This window comes from Lepidochelys kempii, chromosome 15 (assembly GCF_965140285.1).
Source record: "Lepidochelys kempii isolate rLepKem1 chromosome 15, rLepKem1.hap1, whole genome shotgun sequence".
Classification (NCBI taxonomy): Eukaryota; Metazoa; Chordata; order Testudines; family Cheloniidae; genus Lepidochelys; species Lepidochelys kempii.
The window spans coordinates 14,763,330-14,790,453 of NC_136394.1; the positions used below are offsets into that span (position 1 = coordinate 14,763,330).

The 27,124-nt window shown below is 40.9% G+C and overlaps 1 protein-coding gene across 2 annotated transcripts in view; it reads right to left on the minus strand.

Moving 5' to 3' along the window:
* The window catches only part of CLTCL1 (clathrin heavy chain like 1), a 61,025-nt gene that overhangs the window by 3,757 nt on the left and 30,144 nt on the right, over window positions 1-27,124 (minus strand). The window contains exons 11-31 of one of the 2 annotated variants that reach the window (XM_073312864.2): window positions 26,196-26,333; window positions 25,653-25,817; window positions 24,420-24,600; window positions 23,817-23,980; window positions 22,180-22,305; window positions 21,554-21,696; window positions 19,572-19,806; window positions 17,401-17,523; window positions 16,040-16,185; window positions 15,310-15,493; window positions 14,583-14,775; window positions 13,890-14,047; window positions 13,557-13,721; window positions 12,900-13,007; window positions 12,325-12,492; window positions 12,088-12,237; window positions 11,511-11,642; window positions 10,949-11,059; window positions 9,961-10,131; window positions 4,801-5,022; window positions 1,072-1,147 (exon numbers count right to left, since the gene is read on the minus strand). In XM_073312864.2, coding sequence (XP_073168965.1) covers window positions 1,072-1,147; window positions 4,801-5,022; window positions 9,961-10,131; window positions 10,949-11,059; window positions 11,511-11,642; window positions 12,088-12,237; window positions 12,325-12,492; window positions 12,900-13,007; window positions 13,557-13,721; window positions 13,890-14,047; window positions 14,583-14,775; window positions 15,310-15,493; window positions 16,040-16,185; window positions 17,401-17,523; window positions 19,572-19,806; window positions 21,554-21,696; window positions 22,180-22,305; window positions 23,817-23,980; window positions 24,420-24,600; window positions 25,653-25,817; window positions 26,196-26,333 — 3,259 coding nt within the window. Of the gene's footprint in view, window positions 1-1,071; window positions 1,148-1,219; window positions 3,243-4,800; window positions 5,023-9,960; window positions 10,132-10,948; window positions 11,060-11,510; window positions 11,643-12,087; window positions 12,238-12,324; window positions 12,493-12,899; window positions 13,008-13,556; window positions 13,722-13,889; window positions 14,048-14,582; window positions 14,776-15,309; window positions 15,494-16,039; window positions 16,186-17,400; window positions 17,524-19,571; window positions 19,807-21,553; window positions 21,697-22,179; window positions 22,306-23,816; window positions 23,981-24,419; window positions 24,601-25,652; window positions 25,818-26,195; window positions 26,334-27,124 lie in introns of those variants that run through there. The other variant, XM_073312865.2, reaches the window with a different exon arrangement.

Sequence of the window (27,124 nt, forward strand, 5' to 3'; positions counted from 1 at the left end):
TAGACCCAAAGAGAATTTTGGGTTTTTGAAATCGCCAATGTAATGAAAAATACATTATCTGCCCATCAATGCCAGTGTAAGGTGAGGTAGGAGGTGTGGGTGGGAAATTAAGGGTATCAATTTAGTTTGAAACAGCTACACAGCCTCCCAATAATACAGATTGATTCCTTGAAACACAAAAAACAATTTATATTGTTGGACTCATGCATGGTCAAATTTTTGACCAAAGCAATTCAAGCTATTGAATTTTCAGCAGCTTGTGTACGTGTACCACCACAGATTGCAAATGCATCTTCTGAACGCCAATAGCGCACATGCCTCATGCAGATAAATCAACTCAGTGATAACCTTTCTATTGGAGAGTGGACCACAGAGCTTTCCCTGCCTCAGAGCTGCTTCAAGTCAGTGCTAGTGAGCAGAATCTACCTTGTGACAAGAACAACCTATGAAGCAGCCTTCTGCAGAGTCCATTCTGAAAGAGACCCTCCATTTACCTGCTCAACACAAGGTCTTTCTTGACCAGGCCATTTAAAAAAAATCCATTCACTGTTTGGAAGTCTGCCTTTCCACTTGACAAATCAATCTCTTTGAAAGGTATCAGACAGGAAGTACAAGGAAGAATTAGTTTCTTCTGGAAATCCAGAGGAGAGACTCTGGGAGCCCAAAAGCCATGTGTATTTGCATTCACCCAATGGCTCCTTCTCCCTTCCCCCACCACTGAAAGACTTGGGATTTATGCTTTGTCTAAAGGAGTGGTATGGTAAAGGGTGGAATAAGCCAAGTTGGATTGTTTCAGCTAAAGTACTGCTACTCATTCAAGTGTTTAAACTTTAAGTGTTGCACAAAACTTTCCAGCATATTAAGTACAACTAGACAGTTATCCAGGATAAGGGCTCCAAGTAGTGTTCCCTAGCAGGGAGAAGACAAACTGCTTCAAGTTGACTGGAGACGGAGAATATCCATATTACAGATAGGCCACAGGAAAGTGACAAAAGCCCAGCATGAGGAGACCTAACTGTTAATATCTTGCTAGCAATAAAATAAAAATAAGACACCAAGTCTTTCACCTACCAAATACTATTGGAGTGGGTTCAGCTACTTGTTCCTCTTCTTTCCTTAGGCTTTCAGAAGCATCAAGTTTATCCACCTATGTTATAAAGTGAACAGGAGAGGCGTATGAAGGCCTTGCCTAAGTTATGTGCCACCTCTTAGTGGTAGGTCTCATACCAAATGCTTCAAGTCTTAAAGGGTTGCCCTTGCAAATCTTATTTTGAAGCCATTAGAACATACTTGTGTGTTCCAAGTTGTCCATGGGGTCTAAAACCCAAAAGGAGGGGAGACTAATTCTGAAATAAGCATCAATATTTGCTTAGCTAAATACAACAAAGTCCACTATCTGAAGTACAGGTGTAATGCTTAGTAGCACTTGCAGGACACAACATTATCAATGGATGGAGAGCAACACAAGCTGCCAATTTCCATTTCAGAGCTTCAGTGTCAAGTCTGCAGGAAGAACTCTCTGGCAGACAGCTGCTGACTAACCACATCTTCAATTAGAAATTCTGAAAACACACGCCTACAGTATGCTTGCCTCTGGAAACAATATATCATGAAGCATGGTTTGACTAATCAATGCTGTATCTTATGTAAAGTGAATAGATCTAGTACAGCAAATAAGCTCTGTTCACAATTTATTGGCACACCAGATAACTTTTAGGAATAGGCTACAGAGCCAATATTATAGGTATATTGCTTTAAAATATTCTCACTAATTTAGAGGTAGTTTATTTTCTTTTAGATGGCAGTGCAATCTCCTAGGACTTCAATGGGAAGACAGTTTGATGTGGTCTTACAGGGGGAACTGGCTGAAGCTACAGGTACAGCACAAAGTCTTTATTTTGCTCTATACACACCTAGTTTAGTCTTTGATATCTTAGACAGCCACTGCTTACCACCACAATAAAACTACTAGCACTAAAATCCCTAGCTATGAATTCTAGGGGGGTGGGGGGGGGAGGAAGGAGAGGAGTTCCTAGTAGCAGGTCCTCTGCTCTGGAACTCCTTTTTATCCGATAGATTCATTTACATGTGCTACAACAAGGAAGCATGTCTGGAATGGCCTGGTCAGCTAGCACCCATGCCCCCCCAAATTTGATGCCTACTGAAGTATCACACCTTCAGAGTTGCCAACTTGGGACTGAAAAAATAGGACCTTTGTTAAATAAGATGGATGCTTATAACTTTTTAAGTGCAATCCACAGCATAACTAACATCTATCCAGAAATAGTGGATACTACTCCCTCTAGAGGGAAGCAACAGTATTCAGCCTATGTGATAGGAAGTACAGAATTTATCAAATTTAAGTAAAGGAAGCCCATTTTCTAATTCCACAAACTAAATTAGTTTCACTGCACATCAGACTCACCATGCACATTTCACTTTTTTTTTTTGGGGGGGGGGGGGGGTGAGAGTCTAGCATTTAGTAGATAATGGTCACCTGTAAATCCAGCCAGCAGTTTAAAGTTACTATTTAAACCTCATTTTTTATTTGAGAAATCCACTGCCCCACTCTTACATGCAAGTGTCTTAGACCTAGTTTTATTTGAAGCTATTGTGCTGAAATCCTGAAGATTTTGCATACAAAAGATCAGTCCAAAGCAGCTTCTGAGCATGCAGACAAGAGTCTCTGCTGGGAAGCTTTGTCCTGCCAAGTCAGGGGCCATCACTTCTCTAAAGAGATCATACTACTTTGTATGGTAAGCTGCTAGACTTGTTTACATGTAGCCTGAGTAAAGCAGAACACTTGGGAATCAGTTATCTAGATATTTCCTCCCTCTTCACAACTGATCTTGCAGCATAGTAAACCAGAAGGTCACAGGATTCCTATAATGGGCTATCTACAACAAAAAAATAAGAATGTAGTACATCAGACCGGAGTTAAGGATGGACTCATGGCAAAAAATTTTTTTGAATCATTAGCCCAAATGCTTATTAACAGTGTTCAGTGATTAGTTTTCCCCAGCTGAAAGTGAGCTAAGTCTGGCTGGATTCCCAAGTTGCATGTGAGAAGCTGTCTTTCTACAGCATTAGAAGTTAATAGGAAACAGACAAAAAGATTATGCTGCTCTTCTGGCAGAAGCTACAACTAGGTTCCAGTAAGAATCCTAGGATTATATATTAAGGGACACAAATGAACACAAAGTTTAAAATCAGACTGTCACCTTATTAAACAGCCCATCAACCTGCAAGAAAGTTCAGAAGGGAATACTTATCAAGTGAGTATTAAAAAAACAAATCTGAAGCAAAAAAGCCACAATCAAAACATTGGGACAATAAAGGCAAGAGATATTTAGAGCTCAGAAAATCATTTAGTCACTATTTTACAGTGCACAAGTTACGTACATGGATTAGATATTACATCTTACTTACAATTGCAGACAGCTTATTTTGCCAGGTTACTTGGTAATTAAACAGCATACACAGACTTACCATATATATAACTTGCATTTATCATGTAAATGGCATGTCTTAAACCACAGCAACTCCACCAGTATATAGTATTTGCCATGTACTTAAATCATGAATTTCCATGCATGGACAGTATTTGCACATTTGTGCACTGTAAAGTAAAACGTTACCCATGTTAAGAAGGTAGAAAAGTGACTTCCACCTTGTGTTGATGTGGAGCCATGTATCTCCTCAGTATCTACAGGAAAGTAGCACTTATTTTCTTCTAGCTTTACATTTGTGATAAGTCAGTTTTGTTTCACTCTGTGGGATTTAGCAACTCCATATTTGCAGACAGATAGCTATGACTACTACGGGCAAGATCCCCCTGCCTCCCCAGTATAGCTCTATTGAAGTGGTGCAACTATGATTTACATCAGCTGAGGCTCTTGCCCCAAGGAGATAAAGCCTGAAGTTGCATCCATGTTGACAGTGGCTCCTTCCCCTCTGGACAGGTCACACAAACATGACCCGAACTACTGAAATGTCTCAGTAACACTGATGCTACAATTTCAGCAGAATGCAGAAAGCTTACAAGATTGGCAATGAAAGTTAAATATGAATCCACTGTGTATATATTAGCCTGAAACATTCTGTAGACTCTTTAGTTGTAGACCTATGGGACTATGTAGATGTATTCCCATAGTTCCTGATGTGGGAGGGCTTCAGAAGGCTAGCTACTTCACGAAGTACTACCCCACTATTCCCATGAAGAGAACTAGTTAGGTCTCAGGCAAGATGACTGTGGCATCCTAAAATTAAGTTGGTAGGAGGCAGAGGCATGGTAAGAGACATCACATTTTGAAAGTTCTTGAGCCTAGGTTTTAAGAAAAAAAACTAACCCTTGTAGTTTTATGTAAAAGCTGGAAGGCAAAAGTAAATGGTTGGAACACCACAGAGAAATAGACTGCCCTTGTATTCAAGAAAACAGCATGCACAGAATTAGCCCTTTTTGCTCGGAGTCTCAATTCACAGTTCCTAGAAGGATAGATAGCAGCTAGAGAAACAGTTCAGTTTAGTCTTATCAATTAAGAGTTATAGCCTCAAAGCATCAGGTTTAATTCTGATTGGTTATTATGTACTATGTAGCATGATCACTGAGGTGTGCTGAAGTTTATGTACCTCCACCTCAAACTGGTCTTTCTAGAACAGAGTTCAGTATCTCAACAATCCATGAACATGGTCTTACCTAGCTCAGTTTGGACAATGCTAAAACGTGCAAGAAACTAGTACAAAGCACTTTTTTTTTCCCCCCCACAAAGTAGTGAGTCTTTCAACAGAAGCAATACTCACTTTGGTAAGGTACTCCCTCATCACCTGGATGAAATAAGGCATTGCAAAGTCCATGATGTTATGCCTCCATGCCAGCTCAAGGACCACATCCGGGTGCAGCAAGTCATAGCATGCAAAGAGAGAGGCTGCAAAACACTCCTGTTTGCCTTCCTCCAGGAACCACTGGAGCAGCTTCTCTGCCAGCTCTGCATCTTTGGATTCTGCAGCATACTGCATGGCATCCTACAAGTGAAATGCCACATACACTTTAAGAGTTACCACCTGGCCACCTCAAAACTATTCCACACACACCCCCCTCAGCAAATTCTGCAGACAGGTTTCCCCAAGTGAGGTAGTTCGCAGCCTTTGGCATTCTCCTGCCTTAAGATCAGCCAAAGGCTAATGTAATTGGTTTCCAAGTGAGTATTTTTAAATTCAGGCCACTGGTTCTGTGCACTAGTAGTCAATGCCTGCAGTATTGATCATTGACTGATGTCAGTTAAACTAAAGCAGTGGCTCAACCTTTCCAGACTACTGTACTCCTTTCAGGAGGCTGTTTTCTGAGATGTGAGGGTAAGTGCTTGCTTACAAAATCAAAAACCAGAAGTCACACACTATTACTGAAAAATAGCTTATTTTCTCATATTATAAAATATGATTGAATATATACACACACACCAGACCCTCGCTAGAATGTGGGATATGGGATCCATGCCAAGTACTGCGTTATAGCAGGGATAGTGTTAAAATTAAATTAAATTTGTCACATCCATAAAGTATAGAAAGCCTTAGAAAATAAACTCCTACTTGAAGGAAACAGTAAATGAGAAAAAAATCTGCTTTAGAGATTTAAAGGAGACATTACAATAAACTAGTCTAGTTCTTCAAGTCAGAGAGTTGCTTTTGTTTCTTGCTGCTGTGCTGCTTCCACTTAGTGGACTGCAAAAGACTATGTAGCTGCATAATTTTTTTATAGGCTCAACGTCTTGCCTCTTGAACCATCTCAAAGCAGTCTAAGCCAGCTACAGTCGCAGTTGACATTGGAACGCCTACTTCATCTTCCTCCTCTTCTTCCACAGCAAAGGCCAATTCTTCAGCTTTTGGACTGTTTAGTCATACTGCCTGAAGAATTTGGTCATCCATTAGTCTTTCAGCAACGGGACAAAAGTCTTCTGCTTCATCATAGCCTCTTATCCAGGACTCTATATTGAGACAGAACAGTTACCCTGAGCCCAGACAGTTGCTGGCACAGCTCCTGCATCCACCCACTCCATGTCTGTTCTTCCAACTTCCTCCTCTATAAACCCCTCGTCAGACTGATCTGCTTTCTTCATTTTATTCCAGGAGCAGGTGGCCAAACAACTCAGTCCCACCATCCAAGAGCGGTTTACTGTTTCAGTGTGTAATAAATTCCAGGAACCACCAATGTAAAAGTCTTCTATAGTCAACTTCAGAAAAAAGTGAGACAACTCACTATCATTTGTCATACCAAGTTCTGTTGATAGTGTTGCTTAAAAATGGCAACAACACCTTGATCAAGCAGCTAGATTTTGGAAGTAGTGTTTTTAGGTAACTATTCAACCCAGATTCTACCATCACGGGTTCTGAGTCTTTCAGCCGGAGGATGTGCTGGACAGTTGTCAAGCAAAAGACTGGCCTTTTCTTCTAAGCGTTTTTCCTGCAAATGCTTTTGCACAGAAGGGACAAATTTGGTGAAGAACCATTGTTCAAAAATATCTTTTGGTCATCCAGGAATTTTTGGAGTTCTTGTACGAAAACAGCAGGCAATTCATTTACATGATGAAAGCACCGAGGCATGCAAGACGTTCCAATGCACAATGGTTTTAATTTATGCTTTCCTGTTGCATTCATGCAAAATAAAGTAAGGTGATCTTTTGCCTGTTTATACCCTTCTTACGTTCACCTGTTCTGACAGGCAGGGTTTTATCGGGCTACATTTTATAATAAATTCCTGTTTTGTCTGCATTGTAAACTTGTTCCTCTGAGTAACCCTCTGCCTGTACAACTTCCCTGACCTTTGCAAGGTACAACTGCACGGCATCAGCATCAGAGCATTTTTCTCCCAAAATGGCAATCCGAGAGATTGTGTCTTCTCTGAAATCTCCATAGCCAACCTACACTTGCCTTAAAATTGCTGAATTCACCAGTAAGTTCCCGGTCGAATTTTTCCACTTGCATCTCTATAAACAGAGCAGACCAGAGATCGGAATGCCTTTCTGCTGTTCTTGCACAAGCCACATGTACATTGGCATCATTTGCTAAACAGGCTCATTTTCTTTGAAGGACATACTCTTCATCCAGGTTATGAATGTAAGTTCTAAGCTGGTTAGCATTCTTTAGCTGTGATATTGGCATTAACGAGTCCACCTTTCATGGATGGCTAATCTTTGTCTGGGTTTCACCATTTCTAAGTCATTCAATGATGATGTCCCATTTCTCCTGCACTGAGTAAGCCTTCCTTTTGCCTGACATTGTCATCTTTCTAAAGACAAATACTGTACCTGTAAATTTTTATTACATTACATTTGTATGGAGTTCCCGGCCTACAGCAGTCTACACTACTGCGCGGGGTCAATCTAAGATACGCAACTTCAGCTAAGTTAATAGCTGATGCTCTCCCATCAGAACAAGGAGCACATGCGCAGTCGGAGTATTAGAGTCGACAGGAGAGTGCTCAGCAGTCGATTCATTGCATCTATACTCGTATTGTATGGCACTTAAATATGGGATCCATGTCCATGACTGCATTATATCCAAATTTGTGTTCTATTGACAAGCATTCTAGCGAGGGTCCAGTGTATTGAACTTATTTTCCAGTGTATAGTATACCGAGTAGCATAAACAAGTCATTCTGTATGAAATTTTAGTTTGTACTGACTTTTCTAGTAGCCTGTTGCAAAACTAGGCAAAAAATATCTAAATGAGTTGATGTACCCCTCGAAGATCTCTGCGTACCCCCAGGATTACATGTACCCCTGGTTGAGAGCCACTGAACTAAAGCATTTACAGGAGAACCCAGAATGGCCAGCACAGCTTCATGTACAAGATGCCAGGTAGTCCATGATTATACAAAAGCATTAGATGGTCATGGAGATGCTCCATTCTACCTGGCATAGGATCAGAGAATATGCTTATAGACCATAGATTAGCAAGAGAGTTATCAGTATCCATTTTAAAAATCAGATTGTTTGTCAACTTGACTTTTCATCAGTTAATGGGATTTATAATAATAAATACTGGTTTCTGGCATTAAAGGAAGCAAGTCAGATGAGATTAAGACACTTCCTCCAAGAACTAAAAATGAGGTTGTGATGTTGCACTCTATAGGATTTTATGAAAATATGCTAATGAGTGAATAGAACGTAACTGAAATATGCTTCAGGCAAAAATTTATAATCTACTGACTGTGGTCATCCTATTTGCATAGGATGTATCATTCTTGTATCTGAAACTAGAAATATGAAGTAACTGAGGTTCTATTGTAATTATGCAAAGTGTGGGCCATTAATGCTGGTTTGGAATCTTGATGGCTCCTGTCAACTAGGACAATTGGTTGCAAGTAAACAGCCATTTACAAGCCTTCCTGTGAGTCAGGCCAGGAAGAATGAAGGCTTGGGGGTGCTTGGTACCGGAATCCATCTTCAACCTGGTGCTTTTCCATTTAAAAGGAGGGGTGGGGACAGAGACAAAACTCCTGCCTTGTGCCAAAGCTATATAAAGGGAGTGGAACAGAAAAAGGAGGCTCCAGTCATGAGAAATCCCCTAGTTACCACCTGAGCTGGAGCTAAAAAACTACCAGTGGAAAGGATTGGGCCTGGACTAGGAAGGAGTCTAGTCTGAAAGCAGCTTATTTGAACATCTGAGGGTGAGATTTTATCTGTAATCAGTTTCTTATTGTGTTTTATTTTGCTTGGTAACTTACTTGGAACCACTTAAATCCTACTTTTTATATTTAGCAAAAGTGATTTTATTAATTAACTAACCCAGAGTAGGTAATACATACCTGGGGGAGCAAATAGCTGTGTATCTCTGTATCTGTGTTCTAGAGGATGGACAATTTATGAGTTTACCCTGTATAAGCTTTATACAGAGAAATACATTTGGGGTTTGGATCCCACTGGGAGCTGGGTGTCTGGGTGCTGGAGACAGGAGCACTTCAGCTGTTTTCAGTTAAGTCTGCAGCTTTGGGGCATGTGGTTCAGACCCTGGGTCTGTGTTGGAGCAGACTGGTGTCTGGCTCGACAAGGCATGGTTCTGGAGGCCCAAACTGGCAGAGAAAACTGGCTCAGAGGTAGTCTCATCACATCAAGTGCAGATCCAAGGGGGTTTCTGTGATTGAACCAGTCACAGAGGTCTCTGTCCTAGACAGATTGTGTATGGGTGCGAGTAAGGTGTTTTAAAAAAGCAGTAAGCTTTAGTTTCTGGCATCTGAGTGCAGTCTTTGTACTGACATTTTAAAATAGGGATGATGCCAATATGCAAAGTCACTATTAGAGAGTCTTCAACACAAAAATCAGAAGTGGCTTAGTCTAACCTGTCATTATGGTTGGTAGGTTTACAGGGCCTTCAAGTGCTTCCCTCTACAATGTCCTGCCCCAAAGAGGTTGGCAAAGGCAGAGCCATTAGTTCCATCTTGGGTTCAAGTCTCAGAAGACAAAGGTGTGTTCAGACTTGTGCATATGAGACAAACTAGTGTTTTTTGCTTCAGGTACATACAGTGCTTGTGCTGTACCTCCACTTAATATAACCATCCACATCACATACTGTTTTGTACTTAAGTTTTAATGGCGGCTAGAGCCTCAGTAATGGCACACTGATTCAACTACATCAGGGCTCCCCATCTGAAGTATAATTTTACAAGATTTTTTTTTGGTAAACACAGAAAGTGTACTCCTGTCAAGTGAGCATCCTAATCAGCACTAGTTTGTTACAAGATAACCACCTATGAAAAAAAGTCAGGTGTGTGAAAAGGAATTTAGTTTTATTGACATGGCCTCTTAGATTAGTTCTAATCCTAAATTTGTAGGAATTTTGCAAAGGCAGGTGCAATCCATGCTACAGTGACAGTGCAGAAAGCTCACTGCTGCTTAGTTTGGAGGTGCCTTTTAGAATAACCTCTTCCATACCATTAAAAAAGGGAAATGTTCAATGTTAACTGACCTTGTAGAGACGATCCTTCTTACAGAGCTCCACACTCTGTTTCCAACGATTATTACCCTTGTACAAGTAGGCTGCGATACGCCTAAATTCAATCAACTCATGTTTCTCCAAGCGCTGAGCTAGTGTGATGTTATCAAAGTTATCATATGCATCAATAGATGCTCTCAACCCCTATTAGAGAAAAATTCTGTTAGCTATCAGAACAGCAAGTGTTTGACCACCACTGGAGAAACAACAAAAAAAAAAAAACTAGAGAAGTATGGCTAGCATGAATTAACTTCGGTTTTGGGGGCTGCTAGTTCTAGGTTACTACAGTATGGACATGGCTGCATTCTAGCTGTTCAGATTAGAAAATTTCTAAAGAGAGGCATTTGCTCCAAAGGAGTCAGTCCCCCAAGCTTAAAGAAAGCCATGATGCTGGTTTTGCCTAAAGGGATTACTGAAGTACAGAAAAACTGATACAAGTGTTAAGTGTCCCATTAGCAGTGGACAAGTTACGCAGACTTAAGTAACTGGTCTGTCTCCCTAGTCCACTTGACACAGAAGCCTGCAACCTGTCACATACACAAGGTGTTTTCTTTTTAACTAGACCCCCATACAGCAGCACACACATAGTGTGCCAAGATGTAACAACTCTATTCTAATGCTGTCTAGAGAGAAGTAACTTTAGAAGGAATCTGCTATTTATGTGAGAAGTGTTGTAGGGTATTTCTACTTATCACATGTAGAGAGCATTTACCTCATCCCAACCCTTGAAATATATTTGGCCATGGCTGCTATTCCTCCAGAAGAGGTGGACTTACCCCGTCCCCTTTACATTCCAGCCAATACCTTTCAATCAAGTCAGTTTGAGACCAGGGTGAATAATTCTTACAATGTACAAAACGTGGCTGATTAACAAAGAGCAGGCATGTAAAGAGAAAGGAGAGTAAATTTGCACACAAAGGTGTTGTAGACCTGCTGTAACTCAACTGTATGGGAGACTCACCTGATAATCCTCCTCCTCTGTCAGAAGATTGTTTAGAGCCTCATTGACTCCTTTGTTGTTGTGGTTCTGGACTGAACGCAGGTAAGGCTTTACTAGAGGCAGCTGATTAACCTGGAAGCAGAATAGCAGTAAGAACATGTTAGATTAAGAGTACTGCTTTGAAGGAAATGAAATACTCTAGAGAGGCGGGCTCTCCAGTTTAGCACTAGACTGGTTTTAAGCCAGCCCAAAAAAAGTCTAGTACAGCTGCCAGTGGCTCAGATATTAGGCCAATTTTATCCTTTAATTGCTGGCATAGAAGAGCTAGACAGTCAGGATTTAAATTTACAGAAGATATTTGGACCCATTTCCCATAACCATGTGGCCTACACAGACTGTGGAACAGCCCTATTCCAAGTGATTTGATGAGCAGTAGCAGCATGCTTGCTACTGCAAGAGGCGGATACATCTTCCAGACCCCGAAGTCTTCATCTGAGGGCAAGGACAAGAATGCACTAAGAAATCCTGAGGAACACAGAGTTTAGTTTCTATACCTGATCCATTTATGACGACTATAGCTCACCTTTGAGAAAAAGCCGACTGTCCTGGTATGATCCAGCCGTGGAGATAATACGAGCAGAAGATCATTGATCAACAGAGGTTTGTAGTCCAAATAGAACTGCAGGGCTTTGTAATACAGTTCCACATTGGCCACCTGGATAGGGAAAACACTGATTTGATCAAAGGCTGCCTCTGCATCTGAAAGTTTAACTATATTGCAGGGAAACTGAAATATCAGATAAAAGTGTCAACTCTGCAAAGTCTAAATGTCAGATTTCTGTTTGAGTGCTGGCCATGTACACAACTACAATATGAAAGCAAACTTCTCACTTAGATGGCTAGTACTTGTCAGCTTCCTGCTCTACCCGATTCCAAGAATCTGTACAAGATTCAGATCCTAATGTGTGGGGGGGGTGGGGAGAGGAGCTAGGCACAGGAAGCCCAGAAGAAGAGAGCTCAGCAGCTTCCTGCTTATTTCAGGAGTTTGTTGAACAGATACAGCTAGAAGGTTCAAGTAAGATTAAAGCTCTTATCACTTCAATTTTTGCTTTGTAGTAACAATTTTCACAAAAAGTCCAGTAATTAGATCAGCTATTTACCTTAGCAATTATGTCTTTGAACTGCCCTTCTTTCCAGGCATCAGTGGGATGGTTCATCATTGTAATTATTGCATTGTCATACTCTTCATACTTGTCATAAAGGAAGACCAGTTCTCCCCAGAGATGAGCTTGTTCTGCTGCTCTGAGCACCTAGGGATAGGAAAAGGATAATTAGGAATTGCATGTTGCTCAACACTTGCCTAGATGCATAACAATTTAATGCAGCAAGATACCTACCTTTGGAATGTTGACTCTGGACCAGAAGAGCTCCAGATGTTCCCTCATCTTCTGAGGTTTGAATTTGGAGTACAAGATGGCAAGTTCTGTGAACATTCCCATGTGAGCACGCTCCAGGCCCAAAGCTGCTTCCAAGAGGGCAATCAGTTCTTCAAAGTAGCCGCGATCCTAAGATGAAGATGGCCAATGTTATTGGTTGAACATCATCCCTTTTCAAAGATCTCTTAGCAGCACAGTAGGGGACAACATAGCAGGAACAGTGATTTGAAGTTTTAAGTTTGAGACAGGGGTTACCAAGTTGAAGTTTGAGAAGTACTGACCTTTTTACTTACTCCATTGCACAGTGAAGATGCTCTCCAGTTTAAACCCAGCTCCCTGTTTAAAATGAGCTTGTTTCACTAGTGATTAAAAAAATCCTTGAAAAGATTTGTTAAAGTACTGGGAATGACAACTGTTACCATGGCACTGTTGAGGGTAGTGTAGTTGCTGCCATCTCTGATTTTAAGGAACACGATATTAACAAATCCTGCAAAATTGGGAGCAATTATTCCCTTAGATCATTAAAACAATCTAACCTGGTAATAGCTAATCAGCTCTTCAAGCTCATCTGCATGGATTACTATGTGCAAGCCGCAGATCTGTGCTAGGCGGAACTCCTTTCCATCCACACATGCAAAGCACACCTGTAACAAAGAGAAGATTTTAGTCATACTGACATTAGACACCACATTACCCAAAATGAATCAGATAACTGCAAGACTAAAAAGGGTTCCTTCTATACATTAAATCAAAGGACACTATCAGATGTAGGACAAATAATCAAGGGGCTTGAAAGTAGAGACTGGAAGCAGTACCAATTAAAATACGCCATTAGGAGTAAGCATTATCCCATTTAAAACAAAGGTTCTAAAATGGCCATTGAGGCTTTGACTGGCAAAGTGTGGACCATATCTTGTACATATTGCTCTTGCGAAACCTCATCTCCTATTTGTGATTGCGTAACATATCAACTAAGAAGTTGGTCACATGGAAGAGTAATATTGAGAAAGCATATTTGAGTATCTTGATGTGATCTAGTAGCTGGAAGCATGGCAAACCAGCATTACATGACCAGCAAGTGCTCTGAAGGCTAGTAGTCCACAGATTTGTTTAGAAATAAGATGCCATTTCAAGTGAATATGAATGACCCCACTCTGGGAAAAGGAGCACATAGCTTTGGCAAGATGAACCACCTCTTTCCAGGTCCTGGTGCTGTTCGCTTTGCGGCCGCTGTCTACTGCTGCCTGATACTCTCCAAGATGCACCAAGGTAGATGCCAGGCGGGCAAAGTTAGATACATTGTTGTAGAGCAACTTTGCTGCATCATACATTCCCTCCTCATAGCAGCGATCTCCAACCTAGAGAGAAAACCAGAATAAACCGACTTGGACTGATAGGGGCAGGAAAGGGGAATGAGCAAACTTTGAAAGCCTGTCCTGTTTCCTTTGAGTGCACATCTGGAAATTTCTGACCTGACAAAGCTATTTGTAAAAGCCTTCCTATTTTATTAGGAACATAAGACATACCTGCTGAATGTGGGCATTGTTAGGGCCACTGACAAACTCTTCCAGCTCTGAGAGGCGGTTGGTTTTTGCCAAAGCAAAGATCAGTTCAGTCTCTACGTAGGACTCTCTGGCCTTTTTTCTGGCCATTTGCAAGAATTTAACCAGATCCTCCCAGTTATCTTAAATAGAGGAGAAAAAAAAAAAAGTTTCCCATTCCACTCCTTTCATTCTGAAGTATTTCCCATTGTCTAAACTATGTTCAAGAGAACAGTCAGTTAAGAAGTGAGCTACTCTGCAGAAACTGACACTGAAGAGCCATACTGCCCAGCTGGGACTAGCTGATCCCACATCCAAACAAAACTACACTAGGTACCATTCCCTGAGCTGATCATCTCTTCTGGATCATGATTACTCAAGAATGAGTTGTGTGCCATTAGTATTTATGGTTCTCATTTTATGTAGAGAGATTTGAGAATGTAAGTCAGTGAAAGCACTTACAAATGGATCCAATGCTGAAACACTGGATCTGAAGACTTCATATATATCAATCAGTATTTTTATATTAATTTTGAACTCCTTTGTTAATCTGGCTCAGTCCTCCTACCCACTGCTAATCCTTTAAAATCATTTCCCCAAGAATTTGTTACACTTGGTAAACCATATTCTCATTAACAAGCCATGCCTAACTACAGAACTGATGAGGCCTTAGCTTACTGTTTCTACTAGCTGCTTGAACAACTTCCATGTAAGCAGAGGGATCATCAGCCTTGATATAGGAGTCAATGGCTTCCTTCACCAAGTCCTTCTGGAGCTGTGCTCTGGCCAGTTGGCTCCATACAGCTGGTTCATTACATCTCTCTGCAAATTCATAGGCACGGTCCAGGTTGCCAATGTGCTCTATCAGCACCTGTGATATTGAGATAAGAACAGTTGCCAAGTATTAAGTGTGACCATCCAGTCCTTCAATCTTCAAATGCCTAGAGCTCGTCCCCACACGAGGATGAGCAACAACCACATTCTGGATTTAAAGCAGCCCTTTCAAACTCATCTATATAGGTGGTTATGTTTCAGGGTGAAAATGTCCTTGGGGCAGAGACAACACTGATTAAATTTACTCATGTAAACTCCCAAGAGATTGGTGTCTGAATTACTTCATTTGGATGCTGAATAGTTATGTTCCCTATATTCAGATTCAGGATTTGTCTCCCTTACCCCATCCCCAACTTTCAAGTGCTCAAAGAGCAGCTTTTTCCACAGAATATTTACAATATATTGCATTGGTGGTAGGTTGACTGTAGTTTTATCTACATGTACAGTTTAGACTTTTCTAGAAAGGTCTACCAGCCACTCTAGAGTTACTTACCTGTTTTTTCCCCACCTGTTCTATGAACTGTACACCCATAGTAGGAAGCATGAGCTGGTAGCCATGACTGCACCTCACCTGTATTGCAGAAGTATTAACATCAAATTTCCTGAAGATAGCAAAGGCTTCTTCATATAGCTCATTACTGATGGCTATGTTTGCAATATCTGGGGCATCATAGTTATCCAGACGATTGATATACTCCATTACACGAGTGCGATCAGCTTTAATGGCAGTCAGAATCAGAAGATTCTGCAGGTTCCTGTAAATGGGATAAGCAGGACAAAAATGATCTAGAAAAAAGTGGCATTAGGTGCTACCTACTATTTGACCTAAAAATGCCACTGTCAGGCAGTAAAGTCCTAAATTAAGGTTTTAAAGTGAGTTTCACAGAAGTCTAGTAGATTGTCTGAAGCCATCTACTGTTTCTCCTGCAATAGAAAACTGACTAGCCTGTTTTTATAGACAAAATGGAGAGAAGTACAATAAGATTTAGTTACTTGTTACAAAGGAATGCTAACTCTTATTACGCGTGAACTGATAGTGTATTAGTACACTGGCTGCACTACTTCAGTTGTATTCAAGCATTTTAATTTTATCACTTCAGTGACTGCTCACCTTCTCTAGCAGGACACATCACCTAATGCTGCAAGATCAAATTTTGCACACCCAAAAAGAGGACATCCATTTAAAGACTGTATAGAGTGCAGAGCAGTCAGCTGTTTCAGAAGTTTAGGGGACAACCTAAAAAATGTCACAAAACGCTTCAATATTTCTTCCAACAGAAGGGGTACCATCTTCCACCTACCTATGCTCGCTGAACACGGAGTTGTCCAAGACTATCTTCTCAAGAAGCTCAATTAGTTCATTGGGCAGATCAGCAGTCATGAAAGCTTTCACAGTAACAGAAACCTCTTCAGGATCTTGTGTTTCAGATAAGGCTGTCTGGACAACCTAATTTTGAAGATATTTGGAAGGAGTAGTTGAAAGGGCTTTTCTTAGTCTTAATTTAGAGATTCATAAAACAAGGTTATCAGCTCACTGAGGTAGGACACACATTAAGTCAGGAACCTCACAAGGTTCTGAAACATCAATCTAAAACACTGCAACTGTCAGAAGATTCTGGCTACCAAAGATTCCTTTTATTCTGTCAATTAGATGGCATTGAAATATTGATTCACCAGTATTATTGTGAGATACTGGGCATTTCACAACCATTTAATAAAGCATACCACCACACTAGCCTTACAGTATGAGCAGTCTCCCAGATAAGATTCAAGATTAAAATTAAGGGATAGATACAACTACTTTTACAGCTAGTATTGCATTAGAGAGACCAGACAAGTGCTAGTTATACTGGACCCGGTCTGTGATGAAAACAAACACTCTGGACACTATAGAACGGGGTGGGCAAAATATGGCCTGAATCCAGCCTGCTTAACATTTGTCTGATCCACCAGGTTCTTTTAGCAGCCCAGAGATAGCAAGGAGGCAGCTAAAGTCCTGTGGCACAGCGAGGCACTTGGGCAGGCTACCTGCCTGCTGTGGCCCCACGCTGCTCCTGGCTGGCATGTCTCTGCGCACCCCTGGCTGGGGAAGAAGGTGGGGGGGGGGGAAGGCAGCTTCATGTGCTGTCCCTGTCCCTAGCACCGGTCTCACTGCAGGGGTGGTGCTTGCAGGCATGGGCAGCACCTGGATACCTGCTACCCCTTCCCCACAAAGGGTCATGCAGAGATGTGCCACAATGCCAGCAGCCAGCTGCTTCCGGGAGCAATGTGGGGCCATGGCAAGTAGCCTGCCTGAGCGCCCTGCTGGTCAGGAGTCACGTGTGACAAGTGCCTCCTGGCCAGAGCCTGCTCTTCTCACCTTCTCCCACACTACAATCCCCTACCCCAGGTCAGTACTCCCTCCTGCACCCAAACTCTGTCCCAGACCCTGCACCCTCTCCATTAATATGGTAGAAATTTGCAACCCATGACAACTTACCAAAATTCATGGAGTGGCCCCCTCAGTGAAAATTATTGCTCACCCCGGTATAGAAAAATAAGTAGACACTGAAATAGAGGGGCTAATAGGGTGTGCGCAAGGGATTCTGGAGTCATTCTGAAGTCAGAAGATCCTGGATAACAGCTTTCATTTCTAATTGTAGAGCCAGTTACTTCACTGTACCTGATCAATGAGCTGTCGTCTGAATGGACTATTTTCCTCAAGGACATTTGCCCAAAGTTCTGGATCCTTTCTGCGTACCAAATAGCGAGCCTCACTCTTGAACAAGGAGTTCTCATTGCAAACCTGAAGAGAGAAAACCATCACACGTATAGTTAAGGGAACACTTACAATGAGATCCCACCCAACACAAGTTTGGCTTTTGACATTGATGAGCCATGCTCAACGGACAATAGCTTCCAAATACAACTAGTTGTTGGCCATCACTAAGTGCCACACAGACTCAAGTTCGGATTCTTTCCTAGCCTCTGATCTAAAAGGCTCTTGGCAGACAGGATCTCTTGCAAAGTTTGAGCTTTTCTTGCTTTTGTCCAATAGAAGTGTTATTGGAACTTCTCATGGTAATATTTCTATGGCTCTCTGAAGCCTTGAACTACACAGGCTTTGACAAATTTCAGACCTAGAAGGGGATTCATTTTGGAGGGAAGGAAGTTCAGTTCAGTTTTATTTTATCTGAATCCTCCACTCAGCTTCATTGTCAAGGTCTTAAGAGGAGTGTCAAGAAAACAGCACCAGAATGTTTCATTTCACACAATGTTTCCACAACTATAAGCTTCTGTTTGTGGGCTACAGTTTTGTCTAATGGAAACATTTTGTGCAGCAGCTTATCAATGATACAGCAGAGGAAGTAAATTCTCACAATGGCTTTGTATTTGACTGATTCTAACTGCAGTTTGAGTTGTGACTCAATGTACATTTTGGTTACATTTTATCAGTGCTAGCTTCAATGGACAGCAAGGTAGGTTTTGTTTTTCAAACCATTTTAATAGGAGCCTACAGTCCAATTCTTCCTTCCATTACTGCTTAAGACTAGGCTGGGTACCAAGGTTAGCACTGCCTGACTTTATGGCGTGCCTATAACACCAACTGTTATAATTAAAATGGTTCGGTGTCTGAAGTCTGACCAGAGCCTGTCATATCATGTAAATGCAGATACAGCCTGGCAACCTCCCCTCCTGTCAAGCAGATATGCGCACAGAAGTTAAAGATTACAGTTCTCATAGCAGTGATCTGCACAGTTAACAGGTGGCCAAAGTAAGATTCCCAGTTCACCCTAGGAAAGGACCTATGACAAGAGGAGAGCCTTCAATTCTTGGGGGGGGAGGGGAGGGGAGGAATATCAGTTTCTGTAGTAGAAAATTTGGCTGTTGGAAGACAAAAAGCCCTTTGCGGAGCACCTGGGTTAGGAGAAAGCAAGTACCACAGAACTCACTCCCCAAGAAGGGAGCATAGAACAGTCAGTCAATCTGTCTGTCCACTTCCAAGAGTGGAACCAGGAAAACTGTTTCTAACTTAAAAAAACTTTACTGTAAGCTACTCTTGATTCAATCCATTAAGACTACCACTTTTGTGGCTATATTCTCCTTTTCACATTTCTATAAGACAGCATGCAAAGACTAGACTCAACTGCTGCAGTGGACACAACCAAGCTTTTCATGCTGAATCATTAAATTAGTGCAGTGTAACACTGATCAGAAGGGTAATCCCTTAAGGAACCACACCATGTTCCAGCAGGCAGCAATTCCAGGCTAGGACTGGTTGTGGAAGTGTGGACTATAGGGTGCTCTATATGCTGACACTACTCAGCAGTTTCCACCATAGTCTTGGCTTGTGCACTGGAACAAGTGATCAGCTGTTGATGAAGTTGAGTTTGAGGCTTATGTTGACCAGTTGGCAGAAGCAATGGGAAGAGCTGGCAAGGGATACATGGTAGAGGGAGTCCATTCCCATTTGGGATTCTGGAAACCAAGACAACCTATCCAAGGCTACTAATACTAGAATCAAATGTGTTCAGAGGCTTTTTTCCAATTGCACCTGGTACCTTCTTTCTATTATGGACTCTAAGAGTACTGTAATAGCTTTTATTCAGGGCTATTTAAACAAATCCCACATCAACTGTTCTATAAAACTTAATGTACATAATTTAGCCAAATCTTGCTAGCTTCAATGGGATTATATTTAAGGCATGTAGGACTTGGTCAGCATTAGAAAGGCTTACGCTTAAAATCTAATCAGAACATTGGTTACACCAATATTGACATTTGAAAACCCACCACCACTCAAACATTAGACTACAGCAGGTATTTGTAGATACAAAAGCAAGTTTTGCTAACCTTGATGAGTTCAAGGTCACATTGCCCTCTCTCATAAGCAACACAGGCCAAATGAGGGTCCCTTTTTTCACAGTATTTGCCTACAACACAGCTGTCATAGTATGGGTTCTCCCGGAGAAACCGCTCAGGATTATTGTTACTGTCAATGTAGATTTTAGCCAGAGCATTGTGGGTGGCAGGTTCTTCACAGCCTTCATGAATTCTAGATTCCAGCCATGGCAGCAGCAACTTAAGCCTTTTGGGGAAAATAAAGTTTGTTAAGTTTGCAGACCAAATGTGCTATTAAAGTGCTCAATTCTATTCCTTAACTTGAGAGGAGTGCCAGCAAATTTTAAGGTCAAGGTTGTCCCCCAGAAAGGCTGTGGTCCTAGTATAATCAGTCTTCTAGATCAAATCATTCTTACCATGAATGATCTACAAAATAACCCCATTTAAGATTTAAAATACCCCTAAGCTTATTATTGAGGGGCATGCAGACAGACAATTTGGAGTTTCTCTGATCCTTTTAAGGAAAAAATCTCTCCCCTCCGTCCTTTCTATAAAGACTAGGAGAAACCTAGTCATGGCTCAAATAAAGAATGCCATAAGTTACTCAAGAATGCTTGTTTAGAGTAAAATTTTAACTCAAAGCAGTGTCAGTGTACAGGTGATCTGTGCACAGTAAGTCCCTTAAAGGAGACTTCACTTTAAAAATATTGTGCTCATTTAACAAGTTGAGAGTAAGGCATGTGGAACATGCTATACATCAACTGGGAAACGGTTCCCAGCAAAGTGTGATGTTAAAGCAGCTGTACTGGGAGAGGGCAGAGTCTGAAAAGCATTGATAAGTCAGGAAGCAGCAGTTTAAACTCAGTTTAAAACAGGGGAATTAGAGCAGAAACTTGGTGGTGGGGAAGAAAAACCCCACCCTTAAAAAGCAGTAGGAAAAGAGTTTTAGCAACTGACTTTTGGGTTAATGACTACTATAACCTTCTGCTTAGGTAAAGGACAGAATTAACCAGACCACAGATATTTTCAGTAGGGCAAGACAGGAACAAAATGAATTTTGGAAGTGTTAAGAATGGCAAGGTTTAGTAGGAGAGAAGAGTGATTTAGGCTTTACATTTAAGTGATATAGTGACAGGATACTTCATGGATTACATACTTTGAGCATTATAGAAATAGTTTGTGGAAGTTTTCAGAATGAGATGATTTAGCAAATTCTTGCTTGTGATTAAGTGTCCACTGGGCTCAAAATAATATTTTTATAGCTAGTACACCCTATATGGTATTAGTTTCCTGGTCCCAGTACTTGCAGAAAAACTGCAGCAAACAAGTCCTTCAGCTGACAGACAATGCTCTGTGATGGCTTTGTAGACCTCCCTATTTGTTATTTCTTTTCTTCCCTGAATTTGGGATGCAGGACAGAACCACCACATTGCCCCAACATTTGCAATATGTTGCCCCTTCTCCATTCCTGTTCTACTAACCTAGTCACAGTCATTGTGTATTTCATATGTGTACACACACAGCCCCTCCTCCCCCTGATCTACCCTGTATACTTCCATACAATAGCTACTGGTTTGTTCTAGTCAACCGTGTCAAAACTCAAGTCTAGACACAGGGCTGTTTCTTCTCCCATTACACAAGGCTGGGGTGATTTTCCAAGTTCCCATATTCATGAATGGGACCAAAACTCTATTCTCAGAATTTAAGACTGCCATACATGATCTGAATTAATAAATGAGATACTCTGACACCCTCTTACATGCCATACTCATGTTCTTGAAACTCCACATACAGAATTCCTTTGCTTAGTCAAGAGAACTGCCACACATTAGCGAGCTCCAAATTAATTGCTTTAAATCATTTTTACTTTGATCTTTCAAAATGGGATTGACTTAGAGCAATGGATGCAACTCCTATATACCATGGGGGAAGCCTTTTACTGGAGCCAAATGGAATGACTGTTTACACTGAGTACCTTTATAGTCTATTCTTACCTATTTCTTTTTTCCACTTCAGCCACCAGCTCATCAGTTGAGAACTGGCCTCTAACCACCATGATCAAGTTCTTAATAACATCTTCAGAACAATCCACATCAAGCAGTCCTCCAATCACTGCTGGTATACGACTTGGATTCACCTAGAATAAACCCCCATAAGAATGGTTTTTTGAGCTGTGCCATAACTGGAGAAATTTTTTTAAAAAAAATTTAATGTTTAGAAATGTAGGAAACAGGACCACCTCAATTAGTTATCTGAAGTGTTCTTAAGCGAGACTTCAGAAGTACAAGTTATCACTAAATTGCTGTTAACTAGCAATATTCTACAAAAACCACCAAAAGAATAGTCATAAGTTATGAGACTGACCCCTTCTCCCCCCTAAAAAAAAAAATCTAATCAAGAACATACTTTAGTGACAAGGTGGTGGGGGTGCTGGGGGATGAATTAAGCAACACTTTACTGAAATCTTGGTGTTTCATTCTGCTCTATTATCCAATACACAAGGTTTAAGTCTTACGGGGCTCAACCACTTCTGAACTACAGAACCTTAGGTAAACCAAAGCTCCCACTGTACATACTGGTCCCTTTCTAAGTTTATTCCTTAGAAGAGATTTTATTTTACCTTCTGAACATAGATCTCTATGTACTTCTGCAGGTTGTTGCGGTATAAATAGAGAACCAGGTCATGAACAAAGTCAAATCTGTCACAAACAATGATCAGAGGAAGCTGGTCTGTGAGCTTGGCCTCCTGAATGTTTGGGGAAGGGAAATAGAAAGAGTCACTATCTTTACAAATTATGCAGAGACATCAGCAGAGCGCCTTAACTGTTCTCCTAATTTCAGACCAGCAAAAGGCTACCATTCAGAAAAATGCTGACTCTAAATTGATTGCAGTCTCATCCTTTGATGCCAATATTCAAGAGCCCATTGTATTCCATCATAAACAGCCAGCCAAATCAGGTGTATTTCTACTTTAAAGGGCAAGGGCTTTATTTTTGTTTTTTAAATCAGTGACTAGCAAATCCTGGATGCATATAGCTATCTACCTTTAAAGGTTCTGGCAGAGAGTGGATGCTCAGCACTTGAGAGTCAGACCCCTTAAAAAGGAGTCTCAAGTTGGACACCCCAAACAAAAAAAAAAATAAATCACTTAAACCAAGGTTAAGAATGTAGAAGCCAAAATTCAAGCAAGGAAGGCCATGCACCTGGGCTAAGCTGCATAAACTTCACACTTTTTTCCATTCTTGTAGAATGGCCATTAAAAGCAGCCTGATTTTACTAATAAGGTGAGTCACTGGAAAGAATGCTTGCTTCCCCACACCCAGAGCTGGAAGTAACTTTCCCCTGAAACTGAGGTAATCGTAACACAGAAACATCCTTGAGTTCTGCTAAAAAGGATCTGTGGGTTATAGCGGATCACAAATTGAATATGAGCTAACTGTGATGCAGTTGCAAAAAAACTAATGCCATTCTTGGGTGTAATGACAGCAGAGTGTCATGCAAGACATGGAGATAGTTGTTCTGCTGTATTTGGCACTGGTGAAGTCTGGGCTGGCTTAGAGTGTCCAGTTTTGGGCACTGAACTTTAGGAAAAGGTGGACAAAATCGAAGACAGTCCAGAGGTGAGCAAATCTAGTCAGGAGGTCTAGAAAAATCTAGACTTCAGGAAAGGTTAACATACATCTGGGCATGCTTAGTCCTGAGAAAAGACTGAGGGGTACCTTAGAACAGTCTGATCTGGCTAGTACACATTCAGCAACCAATATAAAGGCTAAATATTTACAAACTGTTTTATTGGTGTTTATGGCAGACCAAAATTTGGTCACACTGGGATCAGTATACAGCCCAAGATAATATGCAGCTACTTTGAACTAATACTGCTTTATCTGTACAAATTAGCCCAGGACCACCTTTTGGGCTTTAATAATGCTTCATATTTAATCTAAAATAAATGAAATTAGTTTTTACAGCATCTAGTGCCTAAGCCTACAGTAATACAAATTACAAGTTAGAGCTCAGCTATCTCTGGTAATACTGGCTAGACATCTAGCCTCTCACTGCTGTGTAGAATTTGCACAACTAAGAGTTCGGTACTCCTTGTGAAAGGGAACTATTTGAGAGCCAAGACTGATACAGAATTAAGTGCAAATACAAGAGATGCAAGCACTGTATGATTCCTTAAGACCAATACCTGTACTTTTAGCTAATATTTTGGTCCCTCTATGCACTACTATTCTAGCCTCCAGTCAGGAAAGTTACCTTGAGAAAATTCTTCACTCGTTCAGGGTTATAGCAGTTACTTTCACGGCAGATCCTTTCCACCTCTTTAATTTGACCCGTCTTGCAGGCTGCCTGAATATATTTGAAGTGGACATCTGGATCCTGGCTGAAGTTCACAATAGAACCCAGGAAATAAAACAATCCTAGAAAGAAGGAGAGATTACCTACTTATAACTATGAACATTTAGAGTTCAACTCGTTGTCACCTAGGTGAGGAGTTACATGCTTTGATAATTATGAATAAGGAACAAAGCCACCAATAAGTGGTGAGACAGGACAGGTGAATTTAAATAGTCCCACCAGTAGTCTACAAGAAAAGCTGCTGAAAGGAACACTCAGACTGTCGGTTATGCATATGGTTGCCCTCCTCAACCCAGATAGCGTATGATCTCCAGGAGATCATACACACCAACTAGGTATCTTCTGCAAAATAGCTGCAAACACCAGACTACAGTTAATCTCATGCTTGGTTCCAACTGAAAGGCTGTGTACTAGTTCAGAGCTAGTACCCCACTCAACTCTTCTTCCATCTCAAAACAGATGGAAAGCAAGTACCTCCCTCAGAACATAAGGGCACCTCACCTTCATAACTTTTGAAAGATTCAAAGAGCTCCACGAGAGACTGGGTGCCAAGCTGCTCATGGTATTTAGAAGCTACTTGCACACAGAGCTGTAGATTTTGTCGGATGTTGGCTGATAGCATCGCACGGAGACATTCCACAGAGTCCTCAACTGACAGGGAGCCAAAGAAGTTTACAAGCCACTAAGAACAGAAGTTAAAATGGTTTTAGTAGTTGTATACATACCTCACTGAAGTTCAGCAGGAAAGTGGAAGTTACATTCTGCACTGTTGGCAGGTGGAAACATATGTACATGTCCTAGATGTGCAACAGGAGGGAGCGCATACTTAGAAGAATTTGGGCATGATAATAGTGCTGATCTCTTTAACCTGCCTAAAAATTGATAGCAACAAGGACTCTGCAACACATTACCTCAATAGTTCGTCAGATACTTTTATTGTTTTGAACACCCACATGATGTTTGTTGTGGGCAAGAATTAGTTTTACCAGGTAGGTGTTTGAGCTGCCAAGAGACCAATTTCAGGTTTAGAATTGCCACTGGCCATATAGACTGACTTTGAATGATTAAGGCTTTCCTGAAGTTAAATTACAGATGCATGGCTGAATACCTACTGGCCAGTCACTGAAGGTGCTCATTTGATCTGGTTGAGAGTCACTGCCCTAGACCTTTCCAGAGTGTACCCCTTTCAGGAGTCTGATTTGTCTTGTACACCAAGTTTCACTTCACTTAAAAGCTACTTGCTTACAAAAAAGGCAAGATACAGAAATGTTATAGCACCCTATTAATGAAAAATTGCTTACCAATTTTTATTATAATATGGTAAAGAGAAAGTATGTAAATATTGTACTTACATTTCAGTGTATCGTATATAGAGCAGTATAAACAAGCCATTGTCTGTATGAAGTTTTAGTTTGTACTGACTGCTATTGCTTTTTGTGTAGCCTGTTGTAAAACTAGGCAAATACCTAGATAAGTTGTTATGCCCTATGGAGGACCTCTGAATATCTCCAGGGATACACATACCCCTGGTTGAGAACCACTGGTCTAGGGGATTTCGTTACTTGTGCTTGCAAAGCTATGTTTACAAAGCTTTACTTCGTTACTTGTGCTTTGCAAAGCTACTTTAAACTTTCCCTCTGAAAAGTGCATTAGTTTACAGATAGTTAAGTGACAGCATGAGAAATGTAGTTACACTTAATGCACAAAGTAAAACTCAGCTGAAGCCAGTCTTACCTCAGGGTTCAAGAGGTGAGTGTGAACTACAGCACGCTTTATATCATAGAGATCAGTGTAGTGCTCCAATGCTCTCTGTAGCAAGCCTGCCTTTTCACATAACTGGGCAATGTGAGCACGATCATAGTGTGTAAACATCTGGTTTCCAAGGATGGCATCAGCAACCTAAGAGGGGATACAATTTTTCCTTGAACTTTAAGCCTCCAGTTTCCATCCACAGTCAAGGAATATCATGATGTAAGGAAAACTACATAAAAAGGAGAGTTACTGGGAACAGACCACACTGAGTAACAATTAAAGTCAGTCAACTGCACTGCACTTCTACAGATGTTTATTTAAAAAAAAAAACTCTACAACACCCTTACAATAGGTATCTCCATAGTAATGCTGTGTCAATGCTTTTGATGGTAGCAATCTCCAGCTATAGGCATTTAAAAAAAAAAACTGCCTGGAGTTCTAAAAATATGCTTGTTTTTCAAGAAAAGGGTGAAGGAAAATGGTGAATGAGACTTATTTTAAGAAGACTAGGTTGAGGAATCTTACCTGTGGTGCATGAATCAGATTCATTTCCAGCAGACGTGTCTGAAGGTGTCCTTCAGCAGGGCGATTATTCTTCAAAGCATCCAACAAAAAGGAAGTGCACTGCTGAATGAGACTGTTCTCCATGAATACATCTACAATCTGAAGTAGACAGTAATAAAAAAAAAAAGTGGTCACTCGCCCACATAAAGTTCTTATACAATTCTGAGTATAAGTCAGGAGTCTTGCAGCTGATCTTCAAAAAGGAGCCATCAGGACATATGCAGCACCTCTAAGTTATCAACTTGTTAACTTAGATTAAAGCTTTTAGCATTGTACTTCTGCAGGAGTAGTGTTTCTACTTTACATTTTACCTGTTGAGAGAGTGTTCTCACAAACCGACTTACCTTAAAATGTTTATTCACTCTATACCAGGGAGAATTCAGACCTGTATTTTTTGTGTCTGAATTTGACGACAGGTCATTTTGGCTGATGTATCAAACAAGTATTTGATAACCAGTAAGTGGAGCAACTTTGATAGATTTACTTACAAGTTATAGTATTCTACTTCATAAGTGTTGGACTATTTCCCTAAAGAAAAAGTGTTTCAGTGTCCAGTGCCCATTTGTTTTTACAATAAAGACCTCAAAAGTTATAATCTAGATCAGTCTTTGGGGACTAGTTTGCCCATTGAATGGAAGTCTTTCCCTTCTCCTGCCAATTAGGGCTAACAGCAGCAGCCTTCTTGACTGAAGCTTGGCAGTCCCCATCAATCAGCATAGCAAACTTGCTATGTAAGACGTGCTGTTCTCCTTGCGAAAGCCAAGAAGATCCACAGAACTCAATCTACAGCCATTTCTGAAGTTAGTGTTACTAGAGACACTGTATGCCCATAGGCCAGCCCAAATCAAGCTAATTCAAATCCTAGGAGTATAGCAAAGTTCACTGGATTG